Source organism: Lates calcarifer, linkage group LG21 (assembly GCF_001640805.2).
Source record: "Lates calcarifer isolate ASB-BC8 linkage group LG21, TLL_Latcal_v3, whole genome shotgun sequence".
Lineage (NCBI taxonomy): Eukaryota > Metazoa > Chordata > Actinopteri > Centropomidae > Lates > Lates calcarifer.
Genome location: NC_066853.1, coordinates 19,143,441 through 19,161,677, shown reverse-complemented (window position 1 = coordinate 19,161,677; position 18,237 = coordinate 19,143,441). Strand labels below are relative to the sequence as shown.

The window sequence follows — 18,237 nt, the reverse complement described above, 5'->3', positions numbered from 1 at the left end:
TAAACCCCCTAAGACTGAGAGACTAAACAGTTTGACTCAGGCCTTGATTATACAACTAGACTCTGCAAATAAAGTGCTGAGAACAAATAAATAACATCCTGATATAACAATACCATCCAGACACCACTGGCTCCAACTCACCCTGCTCTGAGTAGATATGAGCTGGATGGTACTGGGAGATGTACTGAGAACTCATGTCGCTCACGCCCCCTGCCATGCCTGTGTACAGGTGGGGTGGCGGGGGCATCATGGCAGGGTGTGGGATGAAGGCAGGCAGGTGGGCATGGGGTGGAGGTGGAGGGTGGTGGAGAGGGGAGTGCCCCCCTGGGTGGAACTCTGGTTGTTGAGGTAAAACCAGAACCCGCCGCACTCCGTTCTCTTCTATGATCTAAGAAGAAACGAACAAGAGCACAGAGAGCGAATATCAAAGCTGCCTAGAGTTCGACAAGATGCAATCAGAAACACTGGACTGGAAATAATATAGGATGAGTACCTGTGAAACGTATCCAGGAGGCACATAGATTGGAGGCACTGAACCATTTGGAGACATCATGGGAACCTGAGCAGGACCTGTGAAGAAGGGAGAAGATCAAACACCTTCCCTGAAGGCAAACAGCTGTTTCATCTGCAGTAAATGTGTTGAGAGTATTACAGTGGTGCACAGGGCTGAAATTTCAGCCCCACTCAGACCTGAGTCACTTAAGCCCTAGCCTGAGCTCAACAGCTAACAAAATGTTTTCATACCAAACTAAATTTTTTTTACATCAAAAAATGTCTCTCACACATGTATAAATGCATAAACGAGTCACTTGTAAAGCTCGCACCAACATTTGAAAGTTTTGTTTAAATGATAACTTTGATTTAATTCAATATGATAGTGAATGAATATGAATAATAACAGTTATATTATGTTTTATGTTAAATCCATCAGTTACAAATACTTCAGACAGTCGTTCTATCAGTTTGGTACAGCCTTGACTCTAAACACTACAGTACCCAAGAATCTCAGTGGCTGTTGGTACACAAACCAGAACTGTAGCAAATTCCAAACATATAAAAACACCACATAATAGTTGATGATTTGATGCAACATTCATTCCAGAATCCCAAATTTGCGATAGAAGTTTAAACTTGCTGAGCGGATGAGGCTATGTTGACCTCTGTCAAAACATTTTTATGTACGCAGTCTTCTGACTGCACTTTAAACTTTTTAATAAAAGAAATTAGGACAGTACGATTGCTAATTTTTTGTATTGTTGTACTGTCTATCCAAGCCTTGAAAGTGACCATCAGTCACTGTAAACCTTCATTGCATAAAATAAAAGAACTTTCACTTCTGTAACCATGGACAACCGTAATATCTCCTCCCATTCTACCACCTACAGCATATGACACTTGGCAAGTTTTCACTAGAGCCACCCTAAAATGTTATCTCTGCAGGAGGAAAATCCCAACACCAGCTGCATTTTCAATGAGTATTACATTTTTTTTAAAATATCTATGACTAAGAAAAGGCAGATAAATGCATTTTTAAAAAATACTGGCAAATGCAAGAAGACCACTTTACAAAAGTGCTGAGAAACAACAAAGTTTCCTGCGTGGCTCTGTGGTAGGGGCCAGTGCAGCGGCTTAGCTCAGCTCAGAGAAGTGACAACTCAGCAGAAAGCTTGGGAGAGAGACAGAGAGAGGGACCTCTGTGCCAAGTTTGCACATTCGCACATTTTTCTTCTTACAGACCTAAGATATAAACACTAGGGCCCTAACGCCAGATGTCATGCACGAGAGCGAAAAAGATCCAGAGCATACACTGACCTCCCAGTGGCCTGCTTGAGAAAGAGTTTTCCTTCATTTTGTCAAAGCTGGCGTGAGCAGAGAGAACACACTTCTAAATGACCGGCCATAATGGGCCCACGACTACAGAGGCTGGCCTGTGCAATGATACGCTGAAACCTCCCACTTCTAACCCCTAGCACCACCCTCTCAGGTGCTGAAGTCCAGGCTCCACCTCTCAGGGGAGAGCAACAGCAAGCGAGTGTTGATATATGGGCAGCTGCCAGATTGTTAGGTGCTCCTAGCTAAAACTAAAACAGTCTCATACAACTGCCCTGCATTAAATTGTACCCCTGTGGAGGCTGTAAAGTTGAGTTGTAGTTGCAACTGTTTTTAAGAAGTGTTGGATCAACTTTATGACCTTTTTGGAGGTTTAAATTTGTGGTGCCAAACATTAAATCCCATATAATATTTTGTCCACCAGTATTACACAGCAAATTCAGAATGCACTGCTGGACTCAACAGCTCAAGACAGAGACAGCTGGCACCAAATAATATCATTAAATGAAATGAAAGAAAAAAAAAATCAGTACAGTAAGATCTGGACATCTCTCTGAGCTTCTTTATCAGAAGACCAGTTTAAAGTATTTCAAGGCAGGGGTGAACAAGAGGCAGTCACAGTAAACTGGCAGATAAAGAGCTACATGTGACAGGTGCTTACGTTCAGCATGTCAGTGAAGTAAGCAACATACTTGACTATACTACTGCCTTGTTTAATTGAACAGGAGTTTAACCATGATAATATCACTGGCTCTGACCACAGCTGCTCCTTTTGTGGCTCTGTGCAGGTATCCCAACTATACAGAAGATTACTGAACTAAATGCCCATAACCTGTGATTTTCTACATTCATGGTACAGTGTTTGCCATTGGTGGAGTGTGAATTCGTTTGACAGAGCTAATTCAGAGATTAAATGTTTGATCTGCTGTCCTGTCATTACAGTGTCATGTATTTGTTAGCAGCAGTAAAGTTACTATCAACATACTAATATTTTAGGTATTCAAAAACATAACAACAATATCATTAAATGAATTGTCTCAGAGACTTAAAAGTTAACTGGGTGGAGGTTGGCACAGGCTTGGATAAGATATTAAATCTCGATTACATTTCAAATGCATAAAGACAATGTGCACCTTTCAAAATAAATTAGCCACAGATATTTCTCAAAACTGTCATCAGAGCGCTCTAGTTAGTGTGTACTGTGGGATAGAAGATGCACTCCAATTAGAGCTCCTTTTAATTGTTGCAATCTAATGCCAGACAGTCTCACAATTTATTACTTTCTGTTGGTATAAAAATCATTGGGAACAAACTGCATTAGTCTACCTGCTAATGAACTTCATTGGACATGACAGAAAGCAGGTAGGCCTCTTATACTGAAATCAAAAGGGCAAAGAGCCAGCAGAGTGACAGGCAGTGAGTCATTTCCCTACCGAAGAACACAGGGTGTGTGCGGAGACAAAAATCTCAATTCAGGGAGCATGGGAGAGCTCAGTCTGAATGAAGGCGGCCGCACAGGCTCAGCCCGCATTGATTTCAGATTACAATATCATTGGAGTGGGAGTTCAAAGTGTGTTCTTTTAACTCTACTCACTTTTAAGGCTAATAAATTATGCCATGCTTATGCCAGGTGCTACTGTGCACCTGCGTGATGACTGATTAAGGCAACTCGGGTTAGTGCCGCTGATGCTGACTAACAGAAAATCAGATGAATCACTTTAACATTCTACATGCCATTGTTTGTCCATTCAGATGGCTTTGTGTGTACCGACTTGGAGAGCCTGGGGAGAGGAGGACCAGCAGAAAGCACAGGGTGAGGGAGATAGGATGAGGGAGCCATACACATCTAAGAGAGTGAGAAAGAGAGAAGAGAGGTAGGGTGGAGAACTGGGGTGGGGGTGGGGGGTGGAAACACCCACTCTTTTACATCAGACTGACGCACGAGTGCTGACAGAGATCAGATAGAAAAGGCCACATCCCCCTCCCCCCCTGAGTCAACTGGAGCATTGGTTGTGCTGACGTGGCTGTGGAGTGCCAGCCTTCCAGAGGAAGCAGCCACAGGAAAAACATCAGTCCTCCTCCACAAAACGGCAGGCTGCCACCGAGCCAAGAATAGCCACAAACAAGCTGCCCATTCTGGCAGTGTAAACAGAGGCTAGGCAACACTCTGGGAGCACCATCATCTCCCGTCAACATCACATAACCCGTATTTCACCTCCCTGCCTCCTGTGGGAGGCTGACAGGATCTGAACCCGTGCGGCGCGTTTGGAGTCAAGAGGGGGGCCGGAGGTTACGGTGGAGAGATAGGGATAATTGTTAAGGTTGGGTGAAAAAGCAGAGGGAGCGATTTAGCAAAGGCCAGACACATGTCCGCGCACATACATACACATACACAGATGCGCAGGGGTAGTGAGGCCACTTGGGGGAACCCACCTGTTTCCTCTTGTCTGAAAATGGAGAGAGATCATAACAAACAAACTCAAGTGGGACTTCACACAGGTCTTCTGAGGCATACTGCAAACAGAGGAAACTTGGCAGTCGTGGCTCTGAAATAACAGCGACAATCCAAGCAAACTGTCAGGTTTAATCGGATGTACAATACCAGATAGGAGAATAAAAAGAGGCAGAGAAGACGAGCTAGATAGAGGCTGGCTAGGTTAAGACGAGGGTGTAAAAAACATCAGGAGAAGCGCACAGTTGGGGAGGCGAGAGTGAGACAGGTAGGAAGAGAGACATATGGGAGCTCTCACTGAGCTCTCAATGGCAACATGATGAACTGTGAGCCTATAAAGATGGAGCAGGCTTGATTATTAATCAGAGCTAATAAATTGTCTCCATTCACAAATAAAGAGGAGGATGAGGATAGGCAAGGGAAGGCGAGCAGATTAACTGACAGAGGTTACTAATTACAACCACGCAAGGGAAAGAGGCTAAGTAGTGAACTGTCAATAAAACAAAAAAGCACTAATTGCAACTTAAAATAATAACCTTGATTTTTAGTGACGACAGTGGATTTTTTTTTGCATGGCTTGGCACATTGTTCTTGCATGCAGGAAAGATCCTCCATCAATTAAGAGGGTAGCAATTTGCAAGAAGTATAACATTCTATTAGCAGATTACGGAGCCACTGCCAGGCTGCCACTCCACAACATGCCTGTTAGCATCCAACCACCACCTATCCATGCAAACAGAGGACGGGAGCGAGAGGAAAAAGAGGAAATGACAGTCTCTGTTGATCAGTGTGCAAGCCAGAGCCTGAGGGAGGAAGCTGTACAGCAAACAATGGAATGATTTAATTAGAACAGGTTTTTTTTTTTTTTTTTTTTTTTTTTTTTTTAGATGTTCGTAAACTTTGTCTGAATTCCTGATATTTTGAGGCATCCGCATGGTTCTTGCAACCCCTCAGGCAAGAGTGACGTTTACCGGAGGGGAGGGAATCAGTAACCTTCATGTCTGTGCTTATTACAGAACATCACATGCTGCTGCTGCTGCTGCTGTTGCTTTTGCTGTTGCTCTCAGCCAGACAAACCCAGAAAGAGAGAAGGGCCATGACCACAGGGGCCAGATTTTTTTTTTTTTTCCATTAATGAATTATTCGGCTTCATTGAGGATATGACGACTCCACTCTAAAAACCACCGGCTCCTCCGGTAACAAGAAGCTGACCTCACAAATCCCGGTGATGTTGATAATTCAACAAATACAAAAACAGCTGAGTGGACATGAAACCACCCTGCTCCGGACATCCCACCCCTTACAAAACTTAGAAAAAAAAAACAAAAGGTTATTTTGGAACACCCCTCCCTCTCATCATCTTCTATTATCCTCTTTACCCTTTCTCCCTCTCCCTTGATATCAACGCAGCAATGGGAGAATGAGTCACAAGCTTAGTCATTCTTAGAGCTACTCACTGCAGAAGCTGTGAATGAACCGCGCCTGTGTGTGCGTCCACACTCACATGTTTGTGTACATGTCCTTGGAGTTAGGTTGGGGGAGGTGGTGAGCATAAAAATAATGTGCTAATGTGGCTAATGTGTGTGATGTTTGCAGGACAATTATGTGAACCATATGTGATGAGTTTTGTTTGAGGGAGGTTGCTGGGGGTGAGAAAACATGTAGGCCCGACCATGACTGTGGTATCGCATGGGCTTCACTCTTAATGGGTATGATCATGAAAGCCCACTGGAAGCAAAACACCTGTGCCGCTTGTCCCCTGGTGCAAGCCTACTGTTCCATTATGGTTATGAGTCCTTGCTGCCCACTCACCAACTACCATGTAAAATAAATAAACAGAGGGGTGAGAAATGAGGACAGGGAGGAGGAGGAACACAGTGTCAAAGAATGCAATGAGTGGCAGGATGAATAAAGGAGCGATATAGTTTTGGGAAGCTTACACTGATATTTTTTTTTCTATTGAAGCTACTCATACTGCTACTGATATTTACCTACTTAACATCCAACCATTTAGGTAGAAATGAATTGGAAATAAAGTCAAAATTCCTGCCTGGATTTTTGCTCTTCAGGCAAAATAATGTCTTTTTTTCAGGATTTAATCTACAAAAAGGAAAAAAGGCTCTTGAAATGATGACCACATATTAGGCATTTAATATGCTGGATATAATTTATCCAAAAGACTTTGTGCTAAATGCATCCGAGTGTCTCAGGTAGGGGTGATTTGCATCTTTAATGTATTCTGAATCTTTGTCTTTAGTGAGAGTTAAGACTTCTTCATCTCCACTGACTACAAAAACAGTTTCTCTAGCCACTTTACCACACCAGCTGAGAACTGTGAAGAAAATATCTCAGCACTGTCCACATGATTTACTTCTAAAGGCAACAGTATAGTCCAATAAAACTTCTTGGGTGGATGGCTGTGTGCAACCATTTCTTGGCTCATGTGCAGTGGGGAAAATGAACTTCTCTCTAAATATTTTCTATGTGTTTTTGTTGTAGCGCTTTTCATGTGTATAACTGAATGCAATAATATGAATGGCTTCCAGGAGACAATGTCTGAAAAAGTGTTATTCTCATATTTAAACAATATCGCATCTCCCACCGCTCTATGAAAGCTAGTATTGCACCTCACCTTCAAGTGTGACCATACAGATCAGGTATAAACATTTCTGCCTTCCCTGCGTAGCTGGACAAAACAAAGTATGATCTACTTCTGTCTGAGCATGAGCGGCCCCTGACGAGCAGGTCAATTTGAAATTCAGTTCCTAAAAACTTTTCTTCAATAGACAAAATATCAATTGTAGTAGTAGAGCTTCCTCTAGTAAACTCTGGTGGAATATCTCCCAGGACAGGCTATACTGGTGTTTTGCCAATATGGATACCCGCTCACCACACAGTGTCAGATCAGATGTTCGAAAGTGCACATCCTGGCTGCTCAGTTTCAGGCACAGGGGACATGACAGCCTCAAGTCCCTTGGACAGAAAATAGACTGAGCACATCTGCAGCACCATCAGGAATGACATGAGGTGTTTCACAACTATGGCATCAGAGATAAGGGACAAGTAGACAGATGGGCCAACTGACCAACTGGCATCTAACAGAGAGAAAGGACAAAGGACAATGGAAACATAGCTACAAACTGAGCCAGCTGTACGCATGCACATACTAACATGCAGACACACACACACACACACACACACACACACGTGCGCGTGCACTCTCTTTAGCTCCCTGTTGAGATGCCAGAATGGCTGTCTTGGCTTTTGTGAGAGAAGGCACATCTCTATCAGGCTCACTAAGCCCAGTGGAACTAGACGGTCCTTTCAGCCATCAACCGGAGACTGAATCATCCAAACTAATGTGAATCACCGGCAGGCTAAGCCAGATAAAGAAGTGGATCTAATCAACCCAATGGTCCTGATGCTGACTTGCCTCATCAGTCACCAAGCTTATCAGGTGGTGTATCACTTTGTGCCGGTCATATAGCTTTCAAATCTACAGTGGCAGATGCCAAGAAAGGCCAATGCTGGGGGCTCTGGGGGTCCTGGTTGAAGCTACGAGGGCATGTCTACTCACATACATAACTCCTCTTATGGCAAGGAGGAGAGCGAGCAGGAGGATGCTCAACGACCACTCTAATTAGCCACCCTTGCTTAAGGCCCCTCCTCCAGGCAAATGCCCTCTATAAACTGCATTTTACAAGAATGTCTGTTTCTATTAAACAGGCTGTCATGCGCCAACACGTAGCAGTTACGCACATCCAGCTGCTAAAAATACATGATTGAATACACAAATTGATGTGGGATGGAGCAAATCCAGAAAAATACACATAAAGCAGATCATCCTGGCTTTGTATTTGTGTCACGCTGTCCCCGTCGGTACATACTACGGTTAAAGGTGAAAGCACGTATATGCACAACAGACACTTAAGTGAACAGGGATAGCCAACAAATCAAACCAACCAACCACATGCACAAAACATGCATGCATGCCCGCACACACTAACACAAACACACCACACTCTTCTTCCTCCCTCCTTGCACTGCAAGCGGTGAGTCATCCCTCTATTCACGTCACAGAGAGATGAGCGCACCCTGTGACAGGCCAGTTAGTAGCAGTCACACTGATCTATGTGGCACCTCTCAGCTCTTTGTTTCTCCTCTGATGGAGAGACTATGTATGCTCGCTCCCTATTAAGAAGGTTTACTCAGCTCGTAATGGGGGGCCAGTGTGGGAGCTCAGTCAGACAGGAGTAGGGGAGAAAAGCCCCTGTGTGAGCAAACTGTATGATGGCTTCCTGCCTGGGCAGCATCACTTTATATCCCTGCCTTTGCTTCTTTTTCATCTAAACCTGGATGTCTGCAGCCTGTTGCACAGTTCTATTGTCCCGTTGTTATTCATGTACGTCACAAGGCATAGTCAAAGGCTACAGACAGAAATACCAGTCTTTCAACAGTGAGATAGTGAGCTCTAATCAATACCTGGGTCATGAGATTTATGCTATAATGTCGAGCACCTGCCTGCTGTGGTCTCAAAGGGTAGCAAACATTATTCACTCACAAACATATATTATGCTGACATCTTTTTTTATTTTTCTTTATCAAATTAAACTGAAATTTTAAGAGAGAGAGGGGGAAAAAAAGAGTGGCTGTGAGCTCACAGAAATGTCAATACACAGAGGGGTGTCTGTGGAGCAAGCCATAAACAAAGCAAATCATTTTCAGATCAATGTTTTCCCGGGCAACTGCATTTGATCATAATCGTTTACAATTATGGACCCACAGCTCTACCTCCTACAACTACTCCAGCTGTCTTCCGTTCACAATGTCAGCGACGTGTTGGAGCCAGACTTCATTGTTGCTGTCACAAAGCCAACGCATTCACCAACAATCGAGGAAAAGGAAATGACAGCCGTCAGGACAAATAAGAATGTGTAACACATCTCACTCCAACACCGCCGTTCGGCCCCAACTCCTCTACCATCACACCGTGATTGCACCATATGTTTATTTTACATTATGCATTATCAGTGCATAGGTCATTTTGTCATCTGTCAAATGACACAGGTAGAGCAGAAAATGGAAAAAAAAAAATACTGGATTTGTTGAACACAAGGGTATAAAAAATGTAGGGCTGACACACTCTGCACTTGGGGAAGTGTTGTAATAAATACAAAAAAATCAATAAAAAAACACAATATTATAGTTACTGTTTAAAATGAACCCCACAAGAATGAAGGTAATGGTACATTTTCTGGGGTCTAGCAGCATTTTGTGTGTGTTTTTATCCTCAAAAAAATCTGATTTTATTGAAAGATACTGATGCACTCAGATACAGTATCACATTCTTTCAAGCTGTACTATTCTCTATTGGCTGGAAACATAAGAGGCCATTATGTCATTAAGCAATCTGGAAGCTATGAGACATGACTGCCATTCTGTTGTCATTTCTGTGAAAATACATCAGTGCATCCTGGCCAAGCCCCTCCCTCTGTGACTGCTCACGCTGGAAAAAAAAGCTGAATGAACATGGCTGAAGGTGACTGCTGGAGATAAAGGGGTTAAACAAAAATCTAGCCCTATCTCACTCCATCAGATTATGCTTACGCCTATTAAAGTCTTACACTTGATAAGATGATCAGACTTACTTACATTACATTTCCTGTTAGTTGCAGGAACATTAGCAATCTCATGGTCAGATGAAAATTTTTGTGGGGGTGTCAATAATGGACTTGAAAAAGCTTCCTGATTCGTCATAATTACCTAGTACGGGCACAGTCATTCTAAGCTGTCATTTGCTTTTTTTTTTTTTTTTTTGCCTCTTACAGGCAAGTGGGGGAAGAAAATGACCTGTTCATGTACGATTTATTAATTATCCAAACATAAATGTACAGTGAAATTTCTTATTTTAATGTACATGTACATATACATGTGTTTGTACTTCTATGTATTCTTAAAGATGATCGAATTATCTCTCCAAATTAATGATTTCCTGCACATTGTAGCTAAGAAAAAACAGAATGATATGTGATATGTCACTTAAGTTTTTGTTCAACAGTGTACATGTTATGCATAACAGTGGATTAATTTTTTGCACTGAACATCAGTTTCACTATTTTATGTAATTTTTCATATATTTCCTTATTTGTAAATTAGATAAATGTACTTTAACTATATTATTAAGCTCCAGATATTTGCCATATTTTCTTTATTAATTAAATAATGAATAACAATTAATTTAGACAAGTCTCATAGCTCTGCACAGTTGTCACGATACAAGTAGAATACTAAGTATTAGAAATGAGCTTCTGCAGTTTCAGGACCACATTACAAGGATCATATTTCGAGGACCCTAGTTTTTCTTAGCAGTGCCACCTGACAAATTCGAGCCATAGCGTGACTTTGGCAAGCCTGAATAGGTGTTGACTTCATGACTATGATCAGTCATGGTCAATCATTCTGTCTTATCATGATACAAGTTTGTATTTCAGTTTCAGTCTTGGTTTCAAATTTGTTACAACCTTACATATGACTGACCTTTTGCCAAATTTTTTTGGAAAAGGTGTGTACCCTAAAAATTGTCTAAGAAATGTGATTATATAAACTTGCTTTTTTCTTTAAAGGCTAGGATCACATGGGGAGATATTTACAGTCTTTTCTCCTTGCATGAAGGAGTTAATAAATTAACATGGGTCTAAATATATCTATGTGTGTTATATGTATTATAAAATTCATAATTTGTCACCTTATATTTTTAAACTGGATTATTAGACAAAATGCACTGTAGTTCAGAAACACACTGAAAAGACATACATGTAAAGGGAGAGCAGCTTTCTTACCTGTGATACACTGAAACTGACCATCCTCTCGTCGAATAGTGAAGGCCTCACCTGGGTTTACCTGCACCAGGATTACCTGTGGAGAAACAAAGAGATGTTTCACTTGATTATCTGAGTGAAGTTTTATACGTGTTCTACAGCGACTATTTCATTAATACTGAAGCCCCTTTTGTACAGCTTCACATGTCTGCATGTGTAGAAAGAAATTAAGGTTGATTTATTTTGTGTAAGTGGCTTTGGCATTGTACACTCTCAAGATTTAGTGAGATTTCTGCAACAAAACAAAAGCGGCACCATTCCTGTGAAAAACACACAATGGTTTTAACACTAACAGGGTTTGGTGTTACACAGACGGTGTTTGGTGTTAACATTAACAGTACAATCAACTGAAATTCATAGTAGGGAAAAATAAAATCCCATCTCCCATTGAGAGCATCTCTGCAATGCCTGATAAGTAGGGGAAACTGGCAGAGGCAGGTACAAACAGCAGAGATAACACAATATCAATAAAAACAAAGAACGCACAGAGCTGTTTACTACGGTACAAGTGCTCCTTAAAATACGCTTTGAAATACGTGTAGCAGATGAAACAAACTTTTCACCTTTTTCTTTCAATTATACCAAATGTTAGCAGACAAAAATCCCTTAAAACAGGTATTAGGTATGAAATCAAAAGGAGTAATTAACTGATAACCAGACTGACAGACTGACAGGGCTGAGGTGGTGATGACTGTGGTTGTCAGTTCAGCTGCAGAGATAAACAGGTATTCAATTGCAAAAGAAGAAAAACATTTTTAAACAGATTATTTTTTTCATATGGGAGACTAAATGTGGGCACCAATAACCGCTGCCATACCTGGATAACTGAATCCACGTATAGTATAGTAGTGTGTGAGAGGGAGTGTTTAATGTAACATGCACAATAAATATACAAGTTCATATTCTACAACTCTCGTTGCCAATTTCAGATTGTATCTTAGACTGACTGTTAGGAAGCCATATGGTAAAATAAATACAGCTTCAATTTTACATTAAATTTGTATTCTAAGTTAATTTTGGTCATACAAATCATATTACAATCTTGGTGAATGACTTAAAAAATAACTTAATGACAAATAGAAAAATATCAGTTTACCTTTGCCTACAGCTTATTATGGTAAATGATAAAAAAAGCCTAAACCCATGAATGAATTATGGTTTGGTTATCTTCTACAATATATTTGACATAACAGCAGCACATTTTGTAAATTAACCTGAAAAAATGGTGGAATCTTTAACTTTTGTTTGTTAACTTTCAAAGTCTATGTTAATGCAATGTAAATTAAGCTTTATCTTTTTCCCTACTGTATATAAGATATATAACAAGAACAACCTGTACATTTCAGGAACATTCAGCAGATGTTGCCTACAGGCTGAAACAAGTAAAAACCTGGGCAGAATGGATGTGATTTTTCTTTGAGCCCTCTTTAAACACAGTAAAAAAATAAAATAGAAAATAACAATTAGCCTCTAGGTCTATTGATTGAGTCAGTATTTCAAATTCCAAATAAATAAATGAATAAGCCAAATAAATCATGATTTACAACTGAACTGTTTCTGCACATTTCTGGTATTATTGTCATTTGTAGTCATCATGCTTGATGAACCAAAACCTAAATTCTAAACCTTTTTTTTTTTTTTTAAATCTCTCACCATTCACAGAGTTCATTATGACTGTTGGAAATATCAGGTACACACTGCTACCCTACACTGAGTCATGCTGCTTCTGTCATTGCAACAGACTTGAGCATCAGATCTGAACAAGGAGAAGCCTTGTGAAAAAGGTGCATTTTTTTTGTCCATGAACAAACTTTTCAAACCATTTCAACATGTCTCACAGTGTCACCTTCTTCTAACAACATCCAAATAAAAATAACCATCATTAACAAAACTGAAGACAAACATTTTTTTTTCATTCACCTGATCAAAAGGTCAGATAATGTTATTAAAATCAAGACAGTGTGAAACTTCGCCCGTCAAATCGTTCTCCTAACTTATCCTTATCAACACAGACAAGAACACACATAACTAGGTTTTTGTTGCCCGGCACTACGTGTGGGCGCTAGTTACCTCACTCTTGTGGAAGTCGCTGTCATAGAATCTACATTCCCCTTGCAAAGAGCTTTGGCTATGGTTCTCTTCAAGCACAGAAATCATCAGCACCTCCATCTCTGACACTGCTCCCATTCATGTGCTCAGCAGGGAGAGGAAAGAGCCCTTTGACTGCCACACACAGCAGCTCATATGTTCATACACACCCACACAAGCAGCGTCAGCAGCAAGTGTAGATGGTGGTGGCGATGGAGACTGGAGGGGAGGAAGGGGAGGGGGGAGGGGTCTGATTGAATCAAGTCTAGGCACTTCACAGTCAGGTGCATGTATATGTTTGTTGCCCACTCCCTTCTGTGTGAAGAAAACACTCCTCCTAGGATGATTTCTTTTTTATATATATATAATTTAATCTTTACATTGGAAGTTACATTTGACATATATACTGTGACATTCACTGCATGTTAATGAAATCAAAAGGAAGGAAATCTTGCTTGCAAAAGATCTGACTGCTACTTACTGTTGCCCGCATTGCTTTTTCTCATTCAGGCGTCGCTATTCACGCAGTCACAGAGAAAAGGAAAAGATGCTCCAGGGTCTACCAGACCCTCCACCACTTCACCCAACCCTCATGAGAAATCACATGACCTGCGATGCTAACACATCTGGCTGGGCTGATCCTTTACACCACTCCACTTCCATCAACTCCTGCACAAAATCCAGGAAGAAACTGGCAAGAGGCGTGGAGTGCAGCGGGAGCAATGCAAGCAGATGGGGCTGAGTCTCTTGCACTGGATGTATCCTTCACAGAAAGTGTGGCGCGACTCTCACGTTTGCTTCGCCTTGTTCAGCCTCATCTGCTCCATAGCGGCACTCTCTGCAGCAGGCGGCTCGTTCACTCTATCCTCTGGCTCCGGTGAAGCCTCCCTACCGTCAGTATCCACAGCAACCCCTTCAACAAATAAGCCACAGCGATGTCCGCACCAAACCTTCAGAGGAGGGACTGAAACCTTATCAGCAGTGGCCACTCTCTGGAAAAAGGAGGCGGATGAACCCAAGAAAACAGGACCAAAAAATGAGAAGGACTTTTGGATGATGCCTCAGTTTGCTATTCAGTTTCCTCCTTGCCTCTGTCACTGACTGTGTGCCAGCTTAGTTAATGCCTGCTGTGCTCCTTAATATGGTTAATTTCAATAGCATTCCATCAGGGTGTGATCATAGCACAGCTGAGCCTGCAAAGGTATAAGGGTTCCATAGCGTGGGGAGTCCTTTGTTCTGCCTTTTTTCACAACAACAACAATGGCGTGAGGGAGCTGAGCGACCCACGCAGCTTCTGAGGCTGACATATACGACTACGCTACAGTCCCACTCCCTCCCTCCCTCCCTCCCCTCAATCCCTCCCCCTCATACTCTCCCTGGCTCTCTCTCCCATTCACAGAGCGACATGCCATACACCCTCTCTTAATACTCCGATCGATGGGAGAGGAGATGAGGTTGTGGGAGTTCAATTGCAGAGCTCCAGCGCTGGCGACAATTGCAGCCTCGAGTTCTCTACTGTCTTCAAAGATCACAAAGCAGCCCACTGACAGTCAAAACAGAGACACTATTTGTGCAGCGACACAATAAACAGGGCTTGCGAGTATTCACTGCTTCTGTAACATCTGTCCTCATTCATTCTAAACGGATCATTCCTTAAAGCGACAGTGTTGATCACTTGATCAGCATGTGCCAAGTTAACAGATACTCTGCGTCACTGATACTGCTGCGCAAGTTGTACACCAAAATCCACCACAAAATGAAACCCTCCAGTTCATTTCACTCTGTAAAACGAAAGAAGCTGGATTTAAGGAATTAGATAAATATAGCTGCTAGCAAAAACGATCAGGCCCCCCAGTACAATAGGCTTAAGAACTAAGATGACTTCAAAGAAAATACGAGGTAAAATACATTTTAGAGGAAGAATGGAAAGAAACACACTTTCCATAGCACACACAGTAGTAAGGGGTTAAAACTGGCATTGGTCAAATCAAAAATCTATTTCATGTTATATCATTTTGATTATGTTGAGAAGATAGTGAATTACATAATTTTTTTGTAACAACTACATTCAAGCAGCTATGTACTAAGTGAGACCTAGATAGCGCCCCCTTCGGGTTGATTCTTTTTTTTTTGTATACATCTGAAACACAACCGAACATGCAAATCTTTTTGGCAAGGCAAAACTACAGTGTCCACAAAATAATTATGAAGTAATGCTATCTGATTTGATAAAACCACAGCAAAGCATTGGCACATCAACTCCTGAGATTCTACTCATTGAACTGTAGATAGTTAAGATAACACTCAGCAGCCTCAGCAACTAAATAAACAAAGTAAAACAAAACTGATACCTTTAACTCTGCTCTACCAAAACAAGCAACCCAATGCTATTATTTTTGCAAGAGCAAGCACCTTTTTTAATTACTTTCTGCCATTTCCCCACACATTTACTGCAACAATGGAGGCTGGTGTTCTGGAACAATTTGCATAAACAGCCTGGAATTGAAATCAGGTCTTGGCCAAAATATTGTTGGGATTTTTTTTTCCTTTCAAAGTTACAACTACATAATATTGTGCTGTATTGTGATGTGGTAAGTGTTTCAGGGTTTAGAATATAGGCATTTTCATGAATTTATACTGGTAATATTCTCTTCACTGTTTAGCTTTGCATTTCAAAGGATTACCTCATAATACATTACATCAACATCAGACATTAAACAGAGGCAAAACCTGTAGTTTTCCCAGTTTTGCAGTGGCATTGTCACTACAACATATTTGGTACAAAAACTGACCAAAAAAAGAGAAAGCTTCTAAAATTGATGGGAAAAAATTACAGTAAAAAAAACTGACCAGTTTTTAGATTAGCCAGGTTCCTGTTTGATAGCTCTACCTGTCTGAGATAGTCAGTCACAGTTATCCATAGGTCACATTCAGACCAATATTTGTTCTTGAAAACAACGCAAGGGCCTGTGTTGGTGGGGGTCTGTTGTTTAATGTACCAGTGAGACAGTGAAATACAATCTGGCAAGTCAAGGAACAAACTTGTGTGCACATGTGCACAAATGTGATTGGCCAACTCAGTGGCTTTCTGGCTGACATCACATTGCATTGCACACAGCACAGCAACATTTTGAACAAACCCCCCACCTCCGCTCTGTGCACACACACACACACACACACACACACTGAATGTGTAGCCGCTATCACAGACATACTGTATGATGACTTAATTTGGAAGTGGATTGCCTCTGAAACAGTGCTAGGATACCGTAAAAGGTTACTTTTCACACAGATGACTAAGCACTGCAAAGTACAATGGTTTCCTGGTCACATTCACAACACAGATGATCTTTTTAACAGAGCACTGAATGGAAGAAACCATGCACTAAGAGAACAGGAACAATGAATATCAGATACTCTGTCACAAATTTATGGAACGATGCCAGGAGGTTAAACAGTATATCCTGTTCCCACCGTTATAAAGATTTACATCCAGGCAGGAGCCCTATGCAAAGAGAGTGTGGATCAATTAGCACACGCTGTCACACAGGTGGCCACTGCTGTGTTTTATTACCCAGGAGAATGGGCCTTCATGGCTGCTAGCTCTGACGTTTCGCAGCCGTTGGTGACTCAGGTTTCTCACTATTTGTTCCTCTTAATTGTTTACTGTGCGTTGATGTGACATAGCAGCTGGGTGGACAGGAAGCAGGAGCCAAATGACACAGGGAAAATCCTGCCAGTGTCGGAACTAGCCAGGCACTAACGCAGTCTCCCTGCAGCTGATGGCATACGCTTACGTGTGCAATGATAATTCAAGGCAATTTGATGATCCTCCACCCTCCAGATTCCCTGGGAAACGTTGCGTGACGGTATAGCAGGATGGGAACAGGAAGGGAAAAAAAATCTAATTTAGCAATATTAACTGAGAGGAGATAATGTGTTTTATGTATTAATCAGAGCAACCATAAAATGTTATCTAAGCACATAGTCGTAGTCTGGGAGCATCGTTAGGATAATTGTCCTGCTAGAAATATCAAATCAGCATTCATATAAATAAGGATGTCACTGGCAAGAGGATTTTACTCAAGACTTTGCCTGCTCTGGTCTTTGCTCCAATCACATCTCCTATTAAAAAATATATTAATCCAAAGTCTGGTTCTGCCATCACCATGCTTCACAGTGGAGCTGGTGTTAGATAGGTGACAGACTGTGGTAGTCATGCCACTGAGATCTCTACCACAGCTCAACTATTCATTTTTGTAAAATCCAACCACATTATCTTTTGGCTCATGCCCTCTGAAAATTTCACATGAATTTCTGCAAACTCCAGGCATGCTGTCATGTGCTTTTTCTATCTCCTCAGGAGTACCTTCCATCTGGCTCCTCTACCACATAGCCAAGACTTGTGAAGTGCTGTACTGAATGTAGTCTTTCCAGAGCAATCTCTCATCACAGTGAAGCCACTTTGTACTTCTGTCAGAGTCATCCTCTGGTTCCAGGTCAGCTTCCTGGCCAGGGTCCTTCTAGCTTGGACACTGTTTGGTCAGTCAACCTGCTCTAGGGAAAAGTCCTAGCTGGACATCACATACTGAAGAGGAAATTATGATTTCAGATTATATATTAGAAATGGAGAATACTACTTTGTAGGGGGTGTAACAATTCTGAAACCATGACCAAAACTGTAAATATTACACATTACACACATTTTATTGTCTTCTAACTGCGTATGTCACACAACTATTTTGGTCCAATCACGATCGAGTAATGATGCTTGTAAAAGTTGGGTTAGTTTAATTATCTCAAGATGAATAATGACCCTGAGATCGCAGACTCCCTGGGCACATTCAAGTCAGCAATGTGGGAACATTCTGGTTATCCCAAAGTGATGGTTGATCACCTGCAGCACTTGTTTCTGTGACTGCTTCATTAGGCCAATGCTAGATGTGAGAAATGAATGGTTATTGAGTGGTGCTGAGATTGACTGATTTA

The 18,237-nt window shown here is 41.5% G+C and overlaps 1 protein-coding gene across 1 annotated transcript in view; it reads right to left on the bottom strand.

Moving 5' to 3' along the window:
- fndc3a (fibronectin type III domain containing 3A) overlaps positions 1-18,237 on the bottom strand; it is a 43,824-nt gene that overhangs the window by 18,023 nt on the left and 7,564 nt on the right. The window contains 3 exon segments of the mRNA XM_018665535.2: positions 142-388; positions 494-570; positions 11,122-11,197. Of these exon segments, the coding sequence (XP_018521051.1) occupies positions 142-388; positions 494-570; positions 11,122-11,197 (400 nt within the window).